We start from the raw sequence: 15,244 nt of genomic DNA, 5'->3' as shown, positions 1-15,244 counted from the left end.
CCAGGCTCTGGGTAGTAGTGCGGGTGCTGTGACCCCAGGCTCTGGGTGGGGGGTGCTGTGACCCCAGGCTCTGGGTGGGGGGAGCCGTGACCCCAGGCTCTGGGTAGTAGTGCGGGTGCCGTGACCCCAGGCTCTGGGTGGGGGGTGCCGTGACCCCAGGCTCTGGGTGGGGGGAGCCGTGACCCCAGGCTCTGGGTGGGGGGTGCCGTGACCCCAGGCTCTGGGTGGGGGGAGCCGTGACCCCAGGCTCTGGGTAGTAGTGCGGGTGCCGTGACCCCAGGCTCTGGGTGGGGGGTGCTGTGACCCCAGGCTCTGGGTGGGAGGTGCCGTGACCCCAGGCTCTGGGTGGGGGGAGCCGTGACCCCAGGCTCTGGGTGGGGGGGAGCCGTGACCCCAGGCTCTGGGTGGGAGGTGCCGTGACCCCAGGCTCTGGGTGGGGGGGAGCCGTGACCCCAGGCTCTGGGTGGGGGGTGCTGTGACCCAGCCCTGTTCCACGTGAGCCCAGCTGGGGGGATTTTTAGGCCGTTGTGTTGTGGCCCCATGTCCCTTCCCAGCTCCCTACTTGCTGTTTTCTAGGCAGTGACCCCTGGCCCAGGGGCTCCCCTCTGTACCCAGCCAGGCTGTGCATCCTGGGAGCGGCTCCCCTTGGCTCCCCAGACCCCCCGCGGCCCTTTGGGATGAGCTCAGCACCGGGCCGTGCGCTGGGTCTGGGGCCAGGCAGGAAGGTCGTGGTGCATCCTGAGCTGTCTGCTGCGGGCGAGGGGGAGGCTGGGCTCGGATGCCCCACGGGGCTCAGAGGCCACCGTTCCCGACCCCTGGGGCCATTCCAGGGTGGTGGGTTTGCTGGGGGGCAGTGTTGTGTGAGGGTCTCCCGCAGCATCCCCAGCAATGAACTGCGCTCCAGCCTGCCTCCCTCCCCGCCACACGCCATCCCCTGCCCCCAGCCCATGGCACGGGGGTCCCTGTCCTGTCCCCCCCGGGGCTGGGAGTACCCTGCAGCACAGTGCCAGCGCTCCCTGCTGGGGACTTGGCATGTCCCCTCTGGTGGCCGTCTGTCACCAGAACTACAGTCTTAGCACTGTCCTGCCGCACCCCCACACGCTTGTGCCAGCCTGGGCAGGCAAGCCCCACTCCCCCCTTTGCAATGACCCTAGGCCCTGAGCTGTGGCCCACCCCCACAGCCTAAAGGGGCTGGCAATGGGGCAGCCATGGCCATGAACACCCCCTAGGAGCAGGCTCCCTCCCTGGTGGGCACCAGGCCTGGTGTATGGGGCATGCTGCTGCGAACAGCAGGCAGCGTGTAATGTACTGGGGGCTGTCTGCTCTGGAACCCGGGGTCCCCCTGCACTGGGCTGTGCGATTCTCACGGGCTCACCCACGTGTAGATCAACCCAGACACCTGGGCCCAGCCTGGGCCGATAACAAAGCTCTTCCCAAGGGGAGAGACAAAGGGAGGGAGGCAGAGACCAACACCAGGTGTCGGGGGAAGGGGCAGTTGCTGGCTGGGAAACAGGAAGGAAACAGCCTAAGCTGAGGGTCTGGGAGGGGGAAGGGGACAATGGACCCCCTAGCCCAAGCTCCTGGCTCCTGTAGCCACATCACGTCTGTGCTGGGCTGTATCCCGGAGAAGCAATAACCCCTCTCTGTTCTACTGGCTGGCAAGGTCTGTTCTTGCGGCTACCGGGCTGCAGGATCGGGGGAGCCTCGACTCGCCCTCACACAGTGGAAGGCAGGGCAGGGCCGAGCGAGCCGCACTCGGGAGCCGGGGGCAGGCGACACACAAGGGGAGGGAGCCAGAATGCAGGAGGCCTGGCCTGCCCCCGGGCCCCGCTCAGAGCAGGAGCAAGGAGCCGACTCACCGCGGGTATCTCCTGTGCCAGCACCTCTCCAGCAGCGGCAGCGAGGCCAGTGGTTAAAGCAGGAAGGGCTTAAAGGTGGGGCTCTTGGGGGCTGATCCTGCAGTCTTTGCACAGCTAACCTCACTGGCCGCAATGAGCCCCCCACCCAAGGACTGGGAAGGGCTGAGTGGGACAGTGAGGTTTTCTAGTGGAGGCTGTTCTCCTCCCCATCATGTTCCCCCTCCCTCTTCCCCATCCTGCTCCCCCTCTTGCTCCTGCTCCGTCCCCTGCTCCCCTCCCTGCTCCCTATCCCTGCTCCCCCCTCTGCTCCCCCCGCTCCCTATCCCTGCTCCCCCCGCTCCCTATCCCTGCTCCCCCTTCTGCTCCCCCCACTCCCTATCCCTGCTCCCCCTTCTGCTCCCCCCACTCCCTATCCCTGCTCCCCCCGCTCCCTAACCCTGCTCCCCCCACTCCCTATCCCTGCTCCCCCCGCTCCCTAACCCTGCTCCCCCCTCTACTCCCCCCACTCCCTATCCCTGCTCCCCCCGCTCCCTAACCCTGCTCCCCCTTCTGCTCCCCCCACTCCCTATCCCTGCTCCCCCCGCTCCCTAACCCTGCTCCCCCCACTCCCTATCCCTGCTCCCCCCGCTCCCTATCCCTGCTCCCCCTTCTGCTCCCCCAACTCCCTATCCCTGCTCCCCCTTCTGCTCCCCCCACTCCCTATCCCTGCTCCCCCCGCTCCCTAACCCTGCTCCCCCCACTCCCTATCCCTGCTCCCCCCACTCCCTAACCCTGCTCCCCCCTCTACTCCCCCCACTCCCTAGCCCTGCTCCCCCCACTCCCTATCCCTGCTCCCCCTTCTGCTCCCCCCACTCCCTATCCCTGCTCCCTATCCCTGCTCCCCCCACTCCCTATCCCTGCTCCCCCCGCTCCCTATCCCTGCTCCCCATTCTGCTCCCCCCCACTCCCTATCCCTGCTCCCTATCCCTGCTCCCCCCACTCCCTATCCCTGCTCCCTATCCCTGCTCCCCCCACTCCCTATCCCTGCTCCCCCCACTCCCTATCCCTGCTCCCCCTTCTGCTCCCCCCACTCCCTATCCCTGCTCCCCCCACTCCCTATCCCTGCTCCCTATCCCTGCTCCCCCCTCTGCTCCCTCCGCTCCCTATCCCTGCTCCCCCCTCTGCTCCCCCCACTCCCTATCCCTGCTCCCCCCTGTTCCCTATCCCTGCTCCCCCCCACTCCCTATCCCTGCTCCCCCCGCTCTCTATCCCTGCTCCCCCCTGTTCCCTATCCCTGCTCCCCCCCGCTCTCTATCCCTGCTCCCCCCACTCCCTATCCCTGCTCCCCCCTGTTCCCTATCCCTGCTCCCCCCCGCTCTCTATCCCTGCTCCCCCCACTCCCTATCCCTGCTCCCCCCACTCCCTATCCCTGCTCTCTATCCCTGCTCCCCCTCCTTGCTTCTCCCCCTGTGCTGGGGGGGGGGACGCCCCAGCTCCCCAGGGGACTCCCCATGCAGGACAGTGGCACCCAAGGGTTTGCAGGGCCAGTTGTAGGGCAGGCCCAGAAAAGCATCTGGCCCTGCAGGCTGCTCGGGCTGAGGCCTGTGGGCCGAGCACAGGGAGGTGGCGGGGGCCTGGCCTGCAGCGCCCTCCTCGCCCAGGGGCTGGCCCGGGGTTTGTACTGTCCGTCTAGCTGCAGCAGGTCCTCCCCTGGGGCCTCCCCTCCCAGGGCTGGCACCTGCCCTGCCCCCCCAGCAAGGCGGGGCTGCTGTGCCCTGTGCAAACCTCCTGCTCATCCCTGGAGCCAGCGGGCTGGGCCAGTCTCTTGGCGGCGGCTCACCTCTGCTTTCTGGCCGTGCCCAGGGACCGCAACGCAGCTGCCCGGCCCCCACCCAGGACATAATCCCCAGAGGGGTCCCGCTGCTGTCTGAGCCCCTCCCATGTCGGGTCTCCCAGGCAGGGCCAGGCCCCAGCTAGCTGCTGCGGGGGTTAGGGGCTATACAAGGTGCAGGCAGGTGTTGTGAGCTGGGGCAGGAGGGGAGGGGCTATTCCCAGCTGCCGGAACGGAGCAGGGGAGGGGGCAGCTCTCAGGGTCCATCCACCCACAGGGCCTCTGCCCCCAGAAGTGGGGGGAGCGGCCCCCCAGAGGCTCAGCTCCCTACCTGCCCCCTAGCCGGTGCCCCTGAGGCCGGTTCTGCTGGCGGGTTCTGCCCTTCTCTGCTGGGGGGGAGATGAGTCAGGGGCCCTGCCCCAGTGACACGGAGAAGAGCTGGGATAGGGACAGCGGCTGGGCAGGGGCAGGGGCAGGGGACAGGGAAGGGGCCAGACTAGCAGGAAACCCTCATGGCCAAGGGCTTCAGAACAGCCCCGGCTGGTGAGACGCTCCGGCCTTCAGGCTAGACACGCGGGAAAAGACCCCCAGACAGACAGCTCCTCCCGCTTCGGGGCGGGGTCCACACGCTGCCTTCTGGCGCACCGGCCCGGCCCGGCTCTCTGCGGGCTGTGCTCCCCCTGCCTGCCTGTCTGGGGCAGGCCCGGCTGCTCCTGTGCGTATCTGGCACCACCGGGGTCTCCGTCTCAGCACCCGCACAATAACCCGGTTAACCCGGCCGTTCCCACCTCCAACTCCCTACCTGCGATCAGGGCCCCTCTTTGCGGGGGGGGGGGGGGGCGAGAGGATGGAGACACAGATGGAGCCACCGGCAGCCACACTCCCCCCAACATGCACCCACCGCTCACGCCCCCCCCCCCCCCGGATCCGGTCGGTGACTTGGCCACCCAGGGAAACGGGGAGCCCCAGTCCTCCCCCAGCTGAGCCCTAGCCCAACGCCGGGGCAGGGCGTGCCCCGTCTCGTGTCCCCAGGCAGAGGGGCTCTGCCCCCTCCCGCAGCCCCATCTGGGGCTCCCCGGCTGCCCGCCGGGACGCGGCAGCTGTCGCTTTGTGGCGGGGCGCAGGGCGGGGACCGGCGGCGCCGGGCGAGGGATGAGCTGGTGCTGATGCTGCAGGGATGTTGCAGTATTTGCAGCGGCGCCCGCTGATTGGTGGGCCTGGCCAGGTGACGTCAGGGCCGGCCCGATGCAGCGGGAGGCGCCTATAAAAGGCCCCGGCAGGAGCCTGGCCGCTTTCCGCAGCCCCGTAGCCCGCCCCGCTCCTGCGCCCCCCGAGCCGCCTGCCCGCCCGCCAGCCACAGCCGCCGCCCCGGCCAGCATGAGGGAGATCGTGCACATCCAGGCGGGCCAGTGCGGCAACCAGATCGGAGCCAAGGTACCGGCCAGCAGGGCCCCAGGGGCGCCCCCTTCGCGGGTGCCGCGTCCCGCCGGGGGCGCACGGGGGCCGGGACGCGCCCCACAGGGCCAGCCCCAGCCGGCGCGGAGAGGGCGGGGGCCGAGCCGCTGCTGGCGTGGAGGGGGTGGGCGGTGCCTAGCCCGCCACGGGGTAGGGGGCCGCGGGCCGCGGGGAGAGGGGCTGGGAGCGGGCGAACCACGCCCCGCACTGCGGCGCTGGGAACAAAGGGACGCGCTCAGCTCTGCGCCAGTGGGGGGGGGGGGGGGGCTGTGCCCTCGCCGGGACCCCCAGGCCGGGACTGGGGCGGGCTGTCCGGGAGGGATGCTGTGGGGCTGGGCGCCTGGCTGATAGCGGGACGCTGGGGGAGCCTCTGTGCGCTGCCCAGCCCCTCCTCAGGGCTGCTTCGCCGCAGTGCTGGGGGGGGGGGGCTCAGCCCCATCTGTCGGGGTAGCGCACCTGCCTGAGAGGAGCCAGCCCAGATGTTCTGGGGGGCGGGTCTCCTGTCCCAGATGCCGCTGGGGGGGGGGGATGTGACGCTGCCCCCCGCGCCAGCCCTTCCTACTGGTGAGGGGCTGAGCCGCGCAGCCTGGGGCCAGGCAGGGCTCTGTGGGGCCTCGCACCCCCCTCACTGCGCGGCTCTGGGCGTGACTCGCCCGCAGAGTGACGGGGCAGGAGCTGCCGCCAGGCCCTGGCCCGGGAGCGCCCCGAAAGGCACACAGAAGGCGGGGCCCTTTGTTGCGCATCCTTCATCGGCTGGCAGGCAGGGAAGCCCCGAAGCTCCCCCGAGATATGGGGGGTAGGAGCTGCCCCACCCCTCCTCCTGAGGCGGCTAGCAGCCCGCTGGACCTGCCAGGCCCGCGGAGACTGGCTTTGTCCTGGCCCGCGGGCCTCAGGCGTTAGGCTGGGAACCGTGCCCAGGCCAAGGGCAGGGAGCCGGGCTCCCAGCCCCTCCGGGTCCAGGCTGTGACTTCTGCGAAGCAGGGCCTGGCTGCTCCCCTCGGAGCCGGGCGGGGGCAGGTCCCTTTGTCCTGCCTCCATGGACCGAGCCCTGGGGATCTGGCCAGAGCCAGGCCCGGCTGGGGGAAGACAATGGCGCAGAGCTGTCATGCGCCCCTCCCCCCTCCCCGGCACAGCCCATGTCACCAGGTGCCTCCTCCAAGTCAGAGCCGAGGGGCTGGGCCCCCTTTGTCCAGGCTCCCGCTCGAGCTGGGCTGCGCAGTCAGTTTTGCAGGGGCACTTAAGGAATTGTGGTGCGCGGCCATGGCTGGGGGCTGGCCTCCCCCCAGAGCGGGCTGCGTTTTGAAAACCGCCTCCGGCCCCGAGGGCTCCCCGCCACGGCTTTGTCTGGCAGCCCCTGGGGGTGCTGCGGCTCCTGAAAGGGCTGGTGGCCCTCACCCTTGCCGGGGTGTCACCGGAGCCATTGAAATAGGAGCCTGCTGCTTGAGCCTGCCCGGGCATTTCTGCGGCCAGGGCAGCAGGATAGAAATAGAAAACAGCCAGATGCGGCAGGATCAAAACGTTAGCGGGCCGGATCCGGCCCCCGGGCCGCATTGTGCCCAGCGGGACGTGGCGGAACGCCATCCTGTGCGTGACATGCAGCAATAGAGGGGCGGGGGAGTCCTGTCCGTGGCCAGGCGCAAAGCCGGGCTCAGCTGGCGGCAGTGGGGCAGGGGGCGAGGTCTGACAAGCAGCCTGACCCGAATCGGGAGGGGGGGCGCCTCTCTAGCCTGGCCCCTGCCTGTGTAAACGGGCCGCTTCTGCTCCCGACACCTGCTGCGAGGACTTATTGTGAGGCAGCTAATCAGCCATCCGGCCCCGGGGGGAGACATCTGTGTCTGCTCTGAACAGAGCCAGGCCAGTCTGCCAGGAGCCGCGGCGGCTTCCTGCCCTGTCCCAGGAGGGCTGGGGAGGAGGCTGAAATCAAATCAGGGCTCTGGAGGCCCGGTGCAGCTGCGGCCCAGGGCAGGCCCGGCGGGACGCAGGGCCGATGCCGCCTCATTATCCTGGTCGCTGGGGGCCGGGGAACAGCTGCCACGGCCGGGCCGAGGGGGAGGGAGCAGCTACCCCTTGCGATCACTGGCCCTGGAAGGCTGCCGGGGCCCATCTGCAGCCAGTCCCCCGGAGTGTGTGGGCCGGAAGGGAAGGGGCTCAGCCCCACGCCTGGCTTAGGAGCGCGGAGCAGGGGAGCGGGGGCTGCCCCTGGAGGGGGCCTGGCCGCCGACCTCCCCCGGACCTGAAGGGTTAATTTTCTGCCCAGTCTCCAGGATCAGGCCCGGGCAGGTCCCTTCACCCTTTCCTGGCTGCTCCCGAGCCGGTGGCCGCGTCAGTCCTTCGCCGGGAGCTCCTGCGGGGGGGGGGGAGGGGTGTCTCTGCTCCTCCGCATGAATATTCATGGCGATTCATGAGCCCGGCAGGGGGCGTGTCTGAGCGCTGCAGGAGGCGGGCGGCTCGGCAGGGGGCGGGGCAGCCCTGGCCGTTCGCTGGGGGTCGGGGGGGCTCAGCGCTGGGCAGGGGGAGCAGATGGGCAGCAGCACGGAGGCAGCGCGCGTGTGAAGAGCCCCCGGCCTTGCAGTGGCCTCTGAGCGCCCCCCCGGCCCTGCTGGCGGGGCGCGCGGTGCGGGAGGGGGCGCGTCCCCGATCCCCCCAGGCCGTGCTGGGCGAGGCCCGGTGGCCGCTTTGCGTGACACTCCCCGCGCAGCCGGGAGCCTGGGACCTGGCAGAGCAGCAGCTGCGCGGCGCTTCCTGGCTGCCGGCCCCTTGGGACCGGCCAGCGCCTCCTGCCGGCGGCTCGCAGCTCGGCCGCTGGAGGGACCCGGAGCGGCGCGCTGCAGCACCATGGCCAGCTCCCGGGCGCGTGTCGCTTCACCCGGGAGCTGCCCGCGCTCCGCCTGCTCTCGGGCCGCGCCTGTGCGGGGTCTGCCGCGAGCATGAGCTCCCCGGCCCCGGGGTCCCTCCATCGGGCCTAATTCTCATTTAGCCAAGGCCCCTTGGCCCCGTTGCCTAGTGGGTAGAGCACTAGACTTTCAGGAGCCCAGGGTCCTCCTCCCAGCTCTTGCTGGCCTCCGGCCAGTCTCGTCTCTGCCCCGTGCCTCAGTTTCCCCACCTGTAACTGGGACTGTCTGCGAAGTTGAGAGAGTTCAGGCCCAGGCAGGCGCCCAAGAGCTACAAAAGTCGCTCCCAAGAATGGCAGATGAAACCGAGGGGTGATAAATGCGGAGTGATGCCCTGGGCCCAGGGAATCCCGACCGACACAGGAAATGTAAATGAGTTGTTACCACACAGGAAAGGTCTTGGGGTCACTGTGGGTAGTTTCCCTGAAACATCCCCTCAGCCTGCAGCCATAGTCCGAAAACTAAACTCTGTTGGGAAGCATTAAGAAAGGGCTTTCCCTGTAGAGAGACCCATGGGTCTCTATTGAGTACTGCGTGCAGTGTGGTCACCCCATCTCAGAAGATGTACTGGAGCTGGGAAAGGGGCAACAAAGATGCTTCGGGGTAAGGAACGGCTGCCATGGGTGGTGAGATTAAGAGTGGGACTTGGTAGCCTGGGAAAGGGAGACTGTACTGAAGTGTATCAAATCATGACTGGTGTGGAGGAAGTAAAGGGGGGGCAGTGCTATTGATTGCTTTTCATAACACACGAACTAGGAGCCCGCCAACAAAATTAAACGGCAGCAGTTCTAAAGGTGGGGACCTTTTTTCCCCATGCAAGAGTCAACCTGTGGAACTCCTTGCCAGAGGATGTTGTGAAGGTCAAGACAATAGTAAGGTTAAAAAAAGAGCTGGATAAATTCATGGAGGATAGATCCACCAATGGCTACTAGCCAGCATGGTGGGAATGGTCCCTGGCCTCCAGAGGAAGCTGGGAATGGGTGACAGGAGGGATCACGAGCTGGTTCCCTGTTCTGTTCACACACACACACACACACACACACACACACACACACACACACACACACACACACACACACCCGGGGCACCCAGCATTGGCCACTGTTGGAAGACTGGAGACGGGGTTAGATGATCAGACCAAAGGCCCCACTCTGGCTGTTACCCAATGACAATAGCACAGACAGGTGTTGGATTGTGGTAGGCTCTTACCCATGTGGTGTGTGGGCTCCTCCCAGCAGAGGAAGGTCTAACTGACATTGCATTGGGGTTCCCCACCTCCTGCACCCCCGTAGTGGCATGAACAGACTCCACCAGCCAGCAGAGTAGAGGGAGTTTATTGCTTCTCCAGGATACAGCTCAGCACAGATGGAATCCGATTACAGGGCAGGCCTAGGATGCCTCAGCCCCCCTTGAGATGGGGGAGACTGGGCCTTAAATCCCAGCCTCCTTGCTTAGGCTGCTTCCTCCATGATAACAGACAGAAACTCAACCACCTTCTTCCAGCCCTGCCCCCCAGCCAGGTGCTGGTCTCCGCCCTCCTCCCTTTGTCTCCCTCCCTGGGGGGCTGAGCCTGGGTGTCTGGGTTAATCCACATTTGTGAGAGTCAGTGAGAATCCCCCTCCCAGCGCAGGGGGCCCCGGGTCACAGAGCAGACAGCCCCCCACTACGCCACACTAAGGTCATCCAGTGGCTGGAAGTCGAAGTTGGACAATCCAGCCTGGTGAAGGTGTGATGAGCACAACTTGCCAGGCCGTGGGGGGCTCCGGCAGCTCTCCCTTGCGGATGGGCCGTGTTCCCCACTCCGCTCTGGGAATGGCTTTGGGGCTGTCGCAGAGCTCAGACACGACCGTCCCGTGGGCCCAGGGACCTGCTGGGTGTCGGGATCACGGACAGGCCGGGCCTCGCTCTCCAAAGCTCCCTCTTGGCTCTGGGCTGGGACTTGCCTCTGGCCACAGCTGGTCCCATCTGCCAGCTTCACTCTGGCGCTCCCAGGCAGGCCCCCAACAGCAATTCCAGGGCAGGGCAGTCGGGGCTCCTAGCCCTGTGTGGGCACAGTCCACCTGGCACTTGGGTAGTACCATGGAGAGCTGCTCGGGGCCGCCTCTGGCACAGGGCCAGGCCTCCCCCCTGCCTGGTTGGGTTGCCAACGGTCTAATTAGGAAAACCCCCAAGTCCTGGCCCCGCCTCCTGTCCTGCCCCTTTTCTGAGGCCCCAGCCCCTGCTTCCCTCCATCTCTCCTTCCTCCATTGCTGGCTCTGCCCCACCCTCACTCTCTCCAGGCTGGGGGTGGGTGGGTTGCAGGCACTGGAGGGGGGAGTTTGGGTGTGGGGGGGGGTTGCAAGCACTGAGGGGGTGCAGGCTGGGGTAGGGGGCTGGACTGCGGGATTGAGTCAGGGGATCAATGTTCACCTGGGGAAGCTCCAGAGCGTGACCACCTGTCGGATGGTGGCTCTTAGGGGGCGGGGGCTTCCGTGCACGGACCTCAGGCACCTCCCGCTCAGCTCCCATGGGCCACCGTTCCCAGCCTGCGGGTGTCCAGGGCAGCATGTGGGGAGAGGCGCCCAGGGGCCGCCGCGGGGGGAGGTGTGACTACTTCCGGGAGCAGTGCAGAGTGAGGGCAGCCAGGGAACCTGCCTTAGCCTCACAGTCGGGGGGCCCTGGGCAATTGCCCTCCCCTGTGGGGGGGCCTGCTCCGAGGTGGCCCCACAGTCTCTGGGAGGCAGCAGTCTCTCGCAGGGCACAGGCTGCCCTGGCCCTATGCTCAGAGGAGGATTGGCCGGTGGGCAAGCCAGGCTAGTGAGTGGGTGTGAGTGGGCCTCCGTCCTCCCAGTGGGCCACAAGATTGAAATCCGGTGGAAGGCAACCTGTGGCCTACGGTTTCCACCTGCAGCTGGACACCCCTTTCCCCCACCTCTCACTGGGGCACCAGAGCCCTGCGTGTCCCTCCCCCCCCCCCCCCAGCATTTACCCAGTCCCATGAATCTGCTGATTTGTGCTTCCTCCTCGCATGTGAATAGCTGCAAACAGCTGATTCCAGCCGGAGCATGAATGCATCATTCACGGCACTCTGAGTGCGGGGGGGGGGGGCTCCAGAGCGTGAGACGCTTGTGGGGGAAGGGCCAGAGAGGGGGTCCAAGGGCTGCAGGTTGCCCACCCGGGGCTAGGCCACGAGAGCGGAGCCATTGTCCTCATTCTAAATCCGGGGCCCTGCTCTCAGCTCCTCCTCCCTTCCTGTGCGAACACCTCGCCAGGGCACTACAAGGCCAGAGACCCCCGTGTCTTTCAAGGCAGGGGCTGTCCTGGCAGCCGGGTTGTGCAGCAGCCTGCTGGGGAGCATGGTCTAGGGCAGGTCTAGGGCTATCCAGAGCAGGCTCTGCAGCCGGCTGCAGGGCCCTGCCCCACGGCGTACGGGGCAGGGCCCCTCCAGACTGGGATTCCTGCCCTGTTCCTGGGTGCGGCTAGACCCCAGCAGGCCAGGCTGTAGCCTGGGGCTGGCACCTGGAGAGGAGCAGCCTGGCCGGGTGTTCCCTGGAGAACAAAGGGGATGGGCCGTGTGGTCCTGTCGGTGCCACAGTGCCCCCCCCCCCCCGCCTGTCTCTTTGCAGTTCTGGGAGGTGATCAGCGATGAGCACGGGATAGATCCCAGCGGGAACTACGTGGGAGACTCCGACCTGCAGCTGGAGCGGATCAGCGTCTACTACAATGAGGCTTCCTGTAAGTGGCCACTGGCTGCCTGCGGCGCTGCTCCTGCCGGGCAGTGGGGCGTCGCGGGGTCTCCTCTCGGCCCCTTGGCAGGTGCCTCCAGACAAAGGGAGCCCTGGCCCCCCAGCCAGGGGGAGCTGCCAGCAGATGGGGGACCTGTTCATTTCCCACCTTGCTTGGGAACCCCCCATTGCCCCCCCAGACAGAGCTGGGACTGAAATGCATCTGTCCTGGGTTGCCTGGGGGGGGGGAGTGGGGACATGCAGGGGGAGCCTGGCACTGCTTCAGTGGTGCCCTCTGCTGCCCAGGCCTGCCTTGCCGGGCTGCGCCAGGAATATCGCCTCAGCTGGGCAGCGAGGGCAAAGCAGGCCCCAGCTAAGTTCATGGCACTGCCTGTACCCCGTTGTGACTGGCCCATCCGAAGGGGGGGTCTTCGGGGGCAGCAATGGGAACTCCCCATTGCTGCCCCCGGCTGCAGACGGTTGTGCCAAAGCTCAGCCCTGGGAGCAGAACGAGCCGGGTGCCCAGTGCCCGGGGGCAGGGCTGGCTGTTCCGGGCTCTGAAGCTGCGGGGCGGAAGCTGGTCCCATGGAGCCTGGCCAGCTAAGGGGGACCCTGGGCTCTCTTCCAGCTCACAAGTACGTGCCCCGGGCCATCCTGGTGGACCTGGAGCCTGGCACCATGGACAGCGTGCGATCCGGGGCCTTTGGACATCTCTTCAGACCTGACAACTTCATCTTTGGTGCGTCCCAGCCCCGGCTCCCTGCCCCACGTGGCCTCCCTGGGCAGCCTGCTGCTCCCCTGGGCACAGCTGCCACTGCCTGCCCCCAGGCCACGTGTCTGTGCCGCAGCATGCGTCCGGCAGTGCCCATGGGCCATGCAAAGGGGGGATCCCAGCCCAGAAGAGCCAGACCCGGGTGGGGGAAGGGACTAGAACAGGCTGAGGGCCTGCTCCTGGGGCAAACGGCCTGTGCGAAGGTGACCTGCTTGGAGGGAGCGAATTTTGTCTGGGGCAGATGGGCTCCATGGGAAGGAAATCGAGGGGAGGGAGGAGGGTGAGTGGGACAGGGCAGGGGTGCAGAGCATGGCGGAGGGCAGGACAGGGCTGGAGCGAACAGCTGACCGGCATGGGGCAGGCTGCGGAGACCAAGCTGTGGGCAAGTGACCCCAGGGCCTTGCTCCGATTTTCCTCCCTGGGACTGATGCTGGGGGAAGCTGGGAAATGCCCCTTGTTCGTCATCACGGGGCCAGTCCATGCCGGCGGCGCGACGTGGGCACAGCCGCTGTAGCACGCCCGGTGAGGACACGCCACGGTGGCGGGAGTGTGCCCCTGTGGGCAGAGCTGCTGCCTCGTGCATGGGGGAGTGTCACCAGCACCACCCCGTGCGACAGTGTCAGGCACTGGTGCATTGGGGAGTGTCACCAGCACCACCCCGTGCGACAGTGTCAGGCACTGGTGCATTGGGGAGTGTCACCAGCACCACCCCGTGCGACAGTGTCAGGCACTGGTGCATGGGGGAGTGTCACCAGCACCACCCCGTGCGACAGTGTCAGGCACTGTCACAGGCGTGTGTACGGTGGCATGAGCAATGGGAGGCCCAAAGGTGCATGTGACCGCACAGCTGCCAGCCGCTGGTTTGCTGTGCCCTGGCTGCCCACGTGGGAGCGGAGCCCTGTCTCTGCTGTGCCCAGGAAACACCCAGCGCTCGGCCAGGGCCTTCAAGGAGATCCCTGAATTCGCCACGCCCCTCCCTGCCCGGTGGGCACCTTGAGCACCTGCTAGGCGGGCAGCTCCCAGGGCTGGGCCCACACACTGGCAAGCCCCGCTGTGGGGATAGCAGAGTGGTCAGGGCAGCCCACTTCCATGGGAGGATCCTCTCTGCTTTCCGCGCCCCCCGACTTGGACAAGGTGGGTGGTGCCAACCTGAGAGGTGTGATCCAGAGAGCTCCCTGGCTTTGCGCCCATGCACTCGCTAGCCTGTCAGCAGCCCTGCCTGGCGCAGAGGGTCTGTTAGACCAGGGCTGGGCGTGCCCTGGAGAGGGATTTCCTGGATGCCGGCAGCTAAGGCTCTGGTCAGGCCTGGCTCCCCCAGGAAGGGAGGAGATCCACCGTGTCTTCTCCCCTAGGTCAGAGCGGTGCCGGCAACAACTGGGCCAAGGGGCACTACACGGAGGGGGCCGAGCTGGTGGACTCTGTCCTGGACGTGGTGCGGAAGGAGTGCGAGAACTGTGACTGTCTGCAGGGCTTCCAGCTCACCCACTCGCTGGGCGGCGGCACCGGCTCGGGCATGGGGACCCTCCTCATCAGCAAGGTGCGCGAGGAGTACCCCGACCGGATCATGAACACGTTCAGCGTGGTGCCTTCCCCCAAGGTGTCCGACACGGTGGTGGAGCCCTACAACGCCACCTTGTCCATCCACCAGCTGGTGGAGAACACGGACGAGACCTACTGCATCGACAACGAGGCCCTGTACGACATCTGCTTCCGCACCCTCAAGCTGGCCACGCCCACCTACGGCGACCTCAACCACCTGGTCTCGGCCACCATGAGCGGCGTCACCACCTCGCTGAGGTTCCCCGGCCAGCTCAACGCCGACCTCCGCAAGCTGGCGGTCAACATGGTGCCCTTCCCTCGCCTGCACTTCTTCATGCCCGGCTTCGCCCCCCTCACGGCCCGGGGCAGCCAGCAGTACCGCGCCCTCACCGTCCCCGAGCTCACCCAGCAGATGTTCGATGCCAAGAACATGATGGCGGCCTGCGACCCCCGCCACGGGCGCTACCTGACGGTGGCAGCCATCTTCCGCGGGCGCATGTCCATGAAGGAGGTGGATGAGCAGATGCTGGCTATCCAGAGCAAGAACAGCAGCTACTTTGTGGAGTGGATCCCCAACAACGTCAAGGTGGCCGTCTGCGACATCCCGCCCCGGGGGCTGAAGATGTCTTCCACCTTCATCGGCAACAGCACGGCCATCCAGGAGCTCTTCAAGCGCATCTCGGAGCAGTTCACCGCCATGTTCCGCCGCAAGGCCTTCCTCCACTGGTACACGGGCGAGGGCATGGACGAGATGGAGTTCACCGAGGCGGAGAGCAACATGAACGACCTGGTGTCGGAGTACCAGCAGTACCAGGACGCCACCGCTGAAGAGGAAGGGGAGATGTATGAAGATGATGAGGAGGAGTCTGAGGCCCAGGGTGCCAAGTGAAGCCTCTAGTGCTGGCCTGTCGAGCTTCTCACCAGGAAGATCTAGCTTCTACAGCACCCTACTGCCCAGCATAGTCCTGCCTCTCCGCTGCCTGTTAGCTGAGCACTAGACGGCCGGTATTTAGTGGCTTCTGATTAAGGGTTCCAAATTTTAAATCGTTCAGTATTTACTAGCCATCTCCCCTCCCACCTGTGCGAGCGCACCTGTACCCGGCCGCGTGACTTGCATCATGGCGGTGTCCCTCATGTCTGATTGGTTTTTTTTACTGGGTTTATGTCCATTTTTATTTATTTTGAATACTTAATAAACATCTAGCTGTCCAGTA

At 66.6% G+C, this 15,244-nt stretch overlaps 1 protein-coding gene across 1 annotated transcript in view; it reads left to right on the top strand.

The window, feature by feature from the left end:
• The window catches only part of TUBB3 (tubulin beta 3 class III), a 28,625-nt gene extending 13,381 nt beyond the window's left edge, over positions 1 to 15,244 (top strand). Inside the window, exons 2-5 of the mRNA XM_075940715.1 lie at positions 4,845 to 5,103; positions 11,621 to 11,729; positions 12,348 to 12,458; positions 13,844 to 15,244. Of these exons, the coding sequence (XP_075796830.1) occupies positions 4,845 to 5,103; positions 11,621 to 11,729; positions 12,348 to 12,458; positions 13,844 to 14,919 (1,555 nt within the window). The 3' untranslated portion in view covers positions 14,920 to 15,244. The remainder of the gene's footprint in view (positions 1 to 4,844; positions 5,104 to 11,620; positions 11,730 to 12,347; positions 12,459 to 13,843) is intronic.

Source organism: Pelodiscus sinensis, chromosome 12 (genome assembly GCF_049634645.1).
Source record: "Pelodiscus sinensis isolate JC-2024 chromosome 12, ASM4963464v1, whole genome shotgun sequence".
Taxonomy (NCBI): Eukaryota; Metazoa; Chordata; order Testudines; family Trionychidae; genus Pelodiscus; species Pelodiscus sinensis.
The sequence above is the reverse complement of the archived record's forward strand: the minus strand, read 5'-3'. Positions and strand labels throughout refer to the sequence as shown.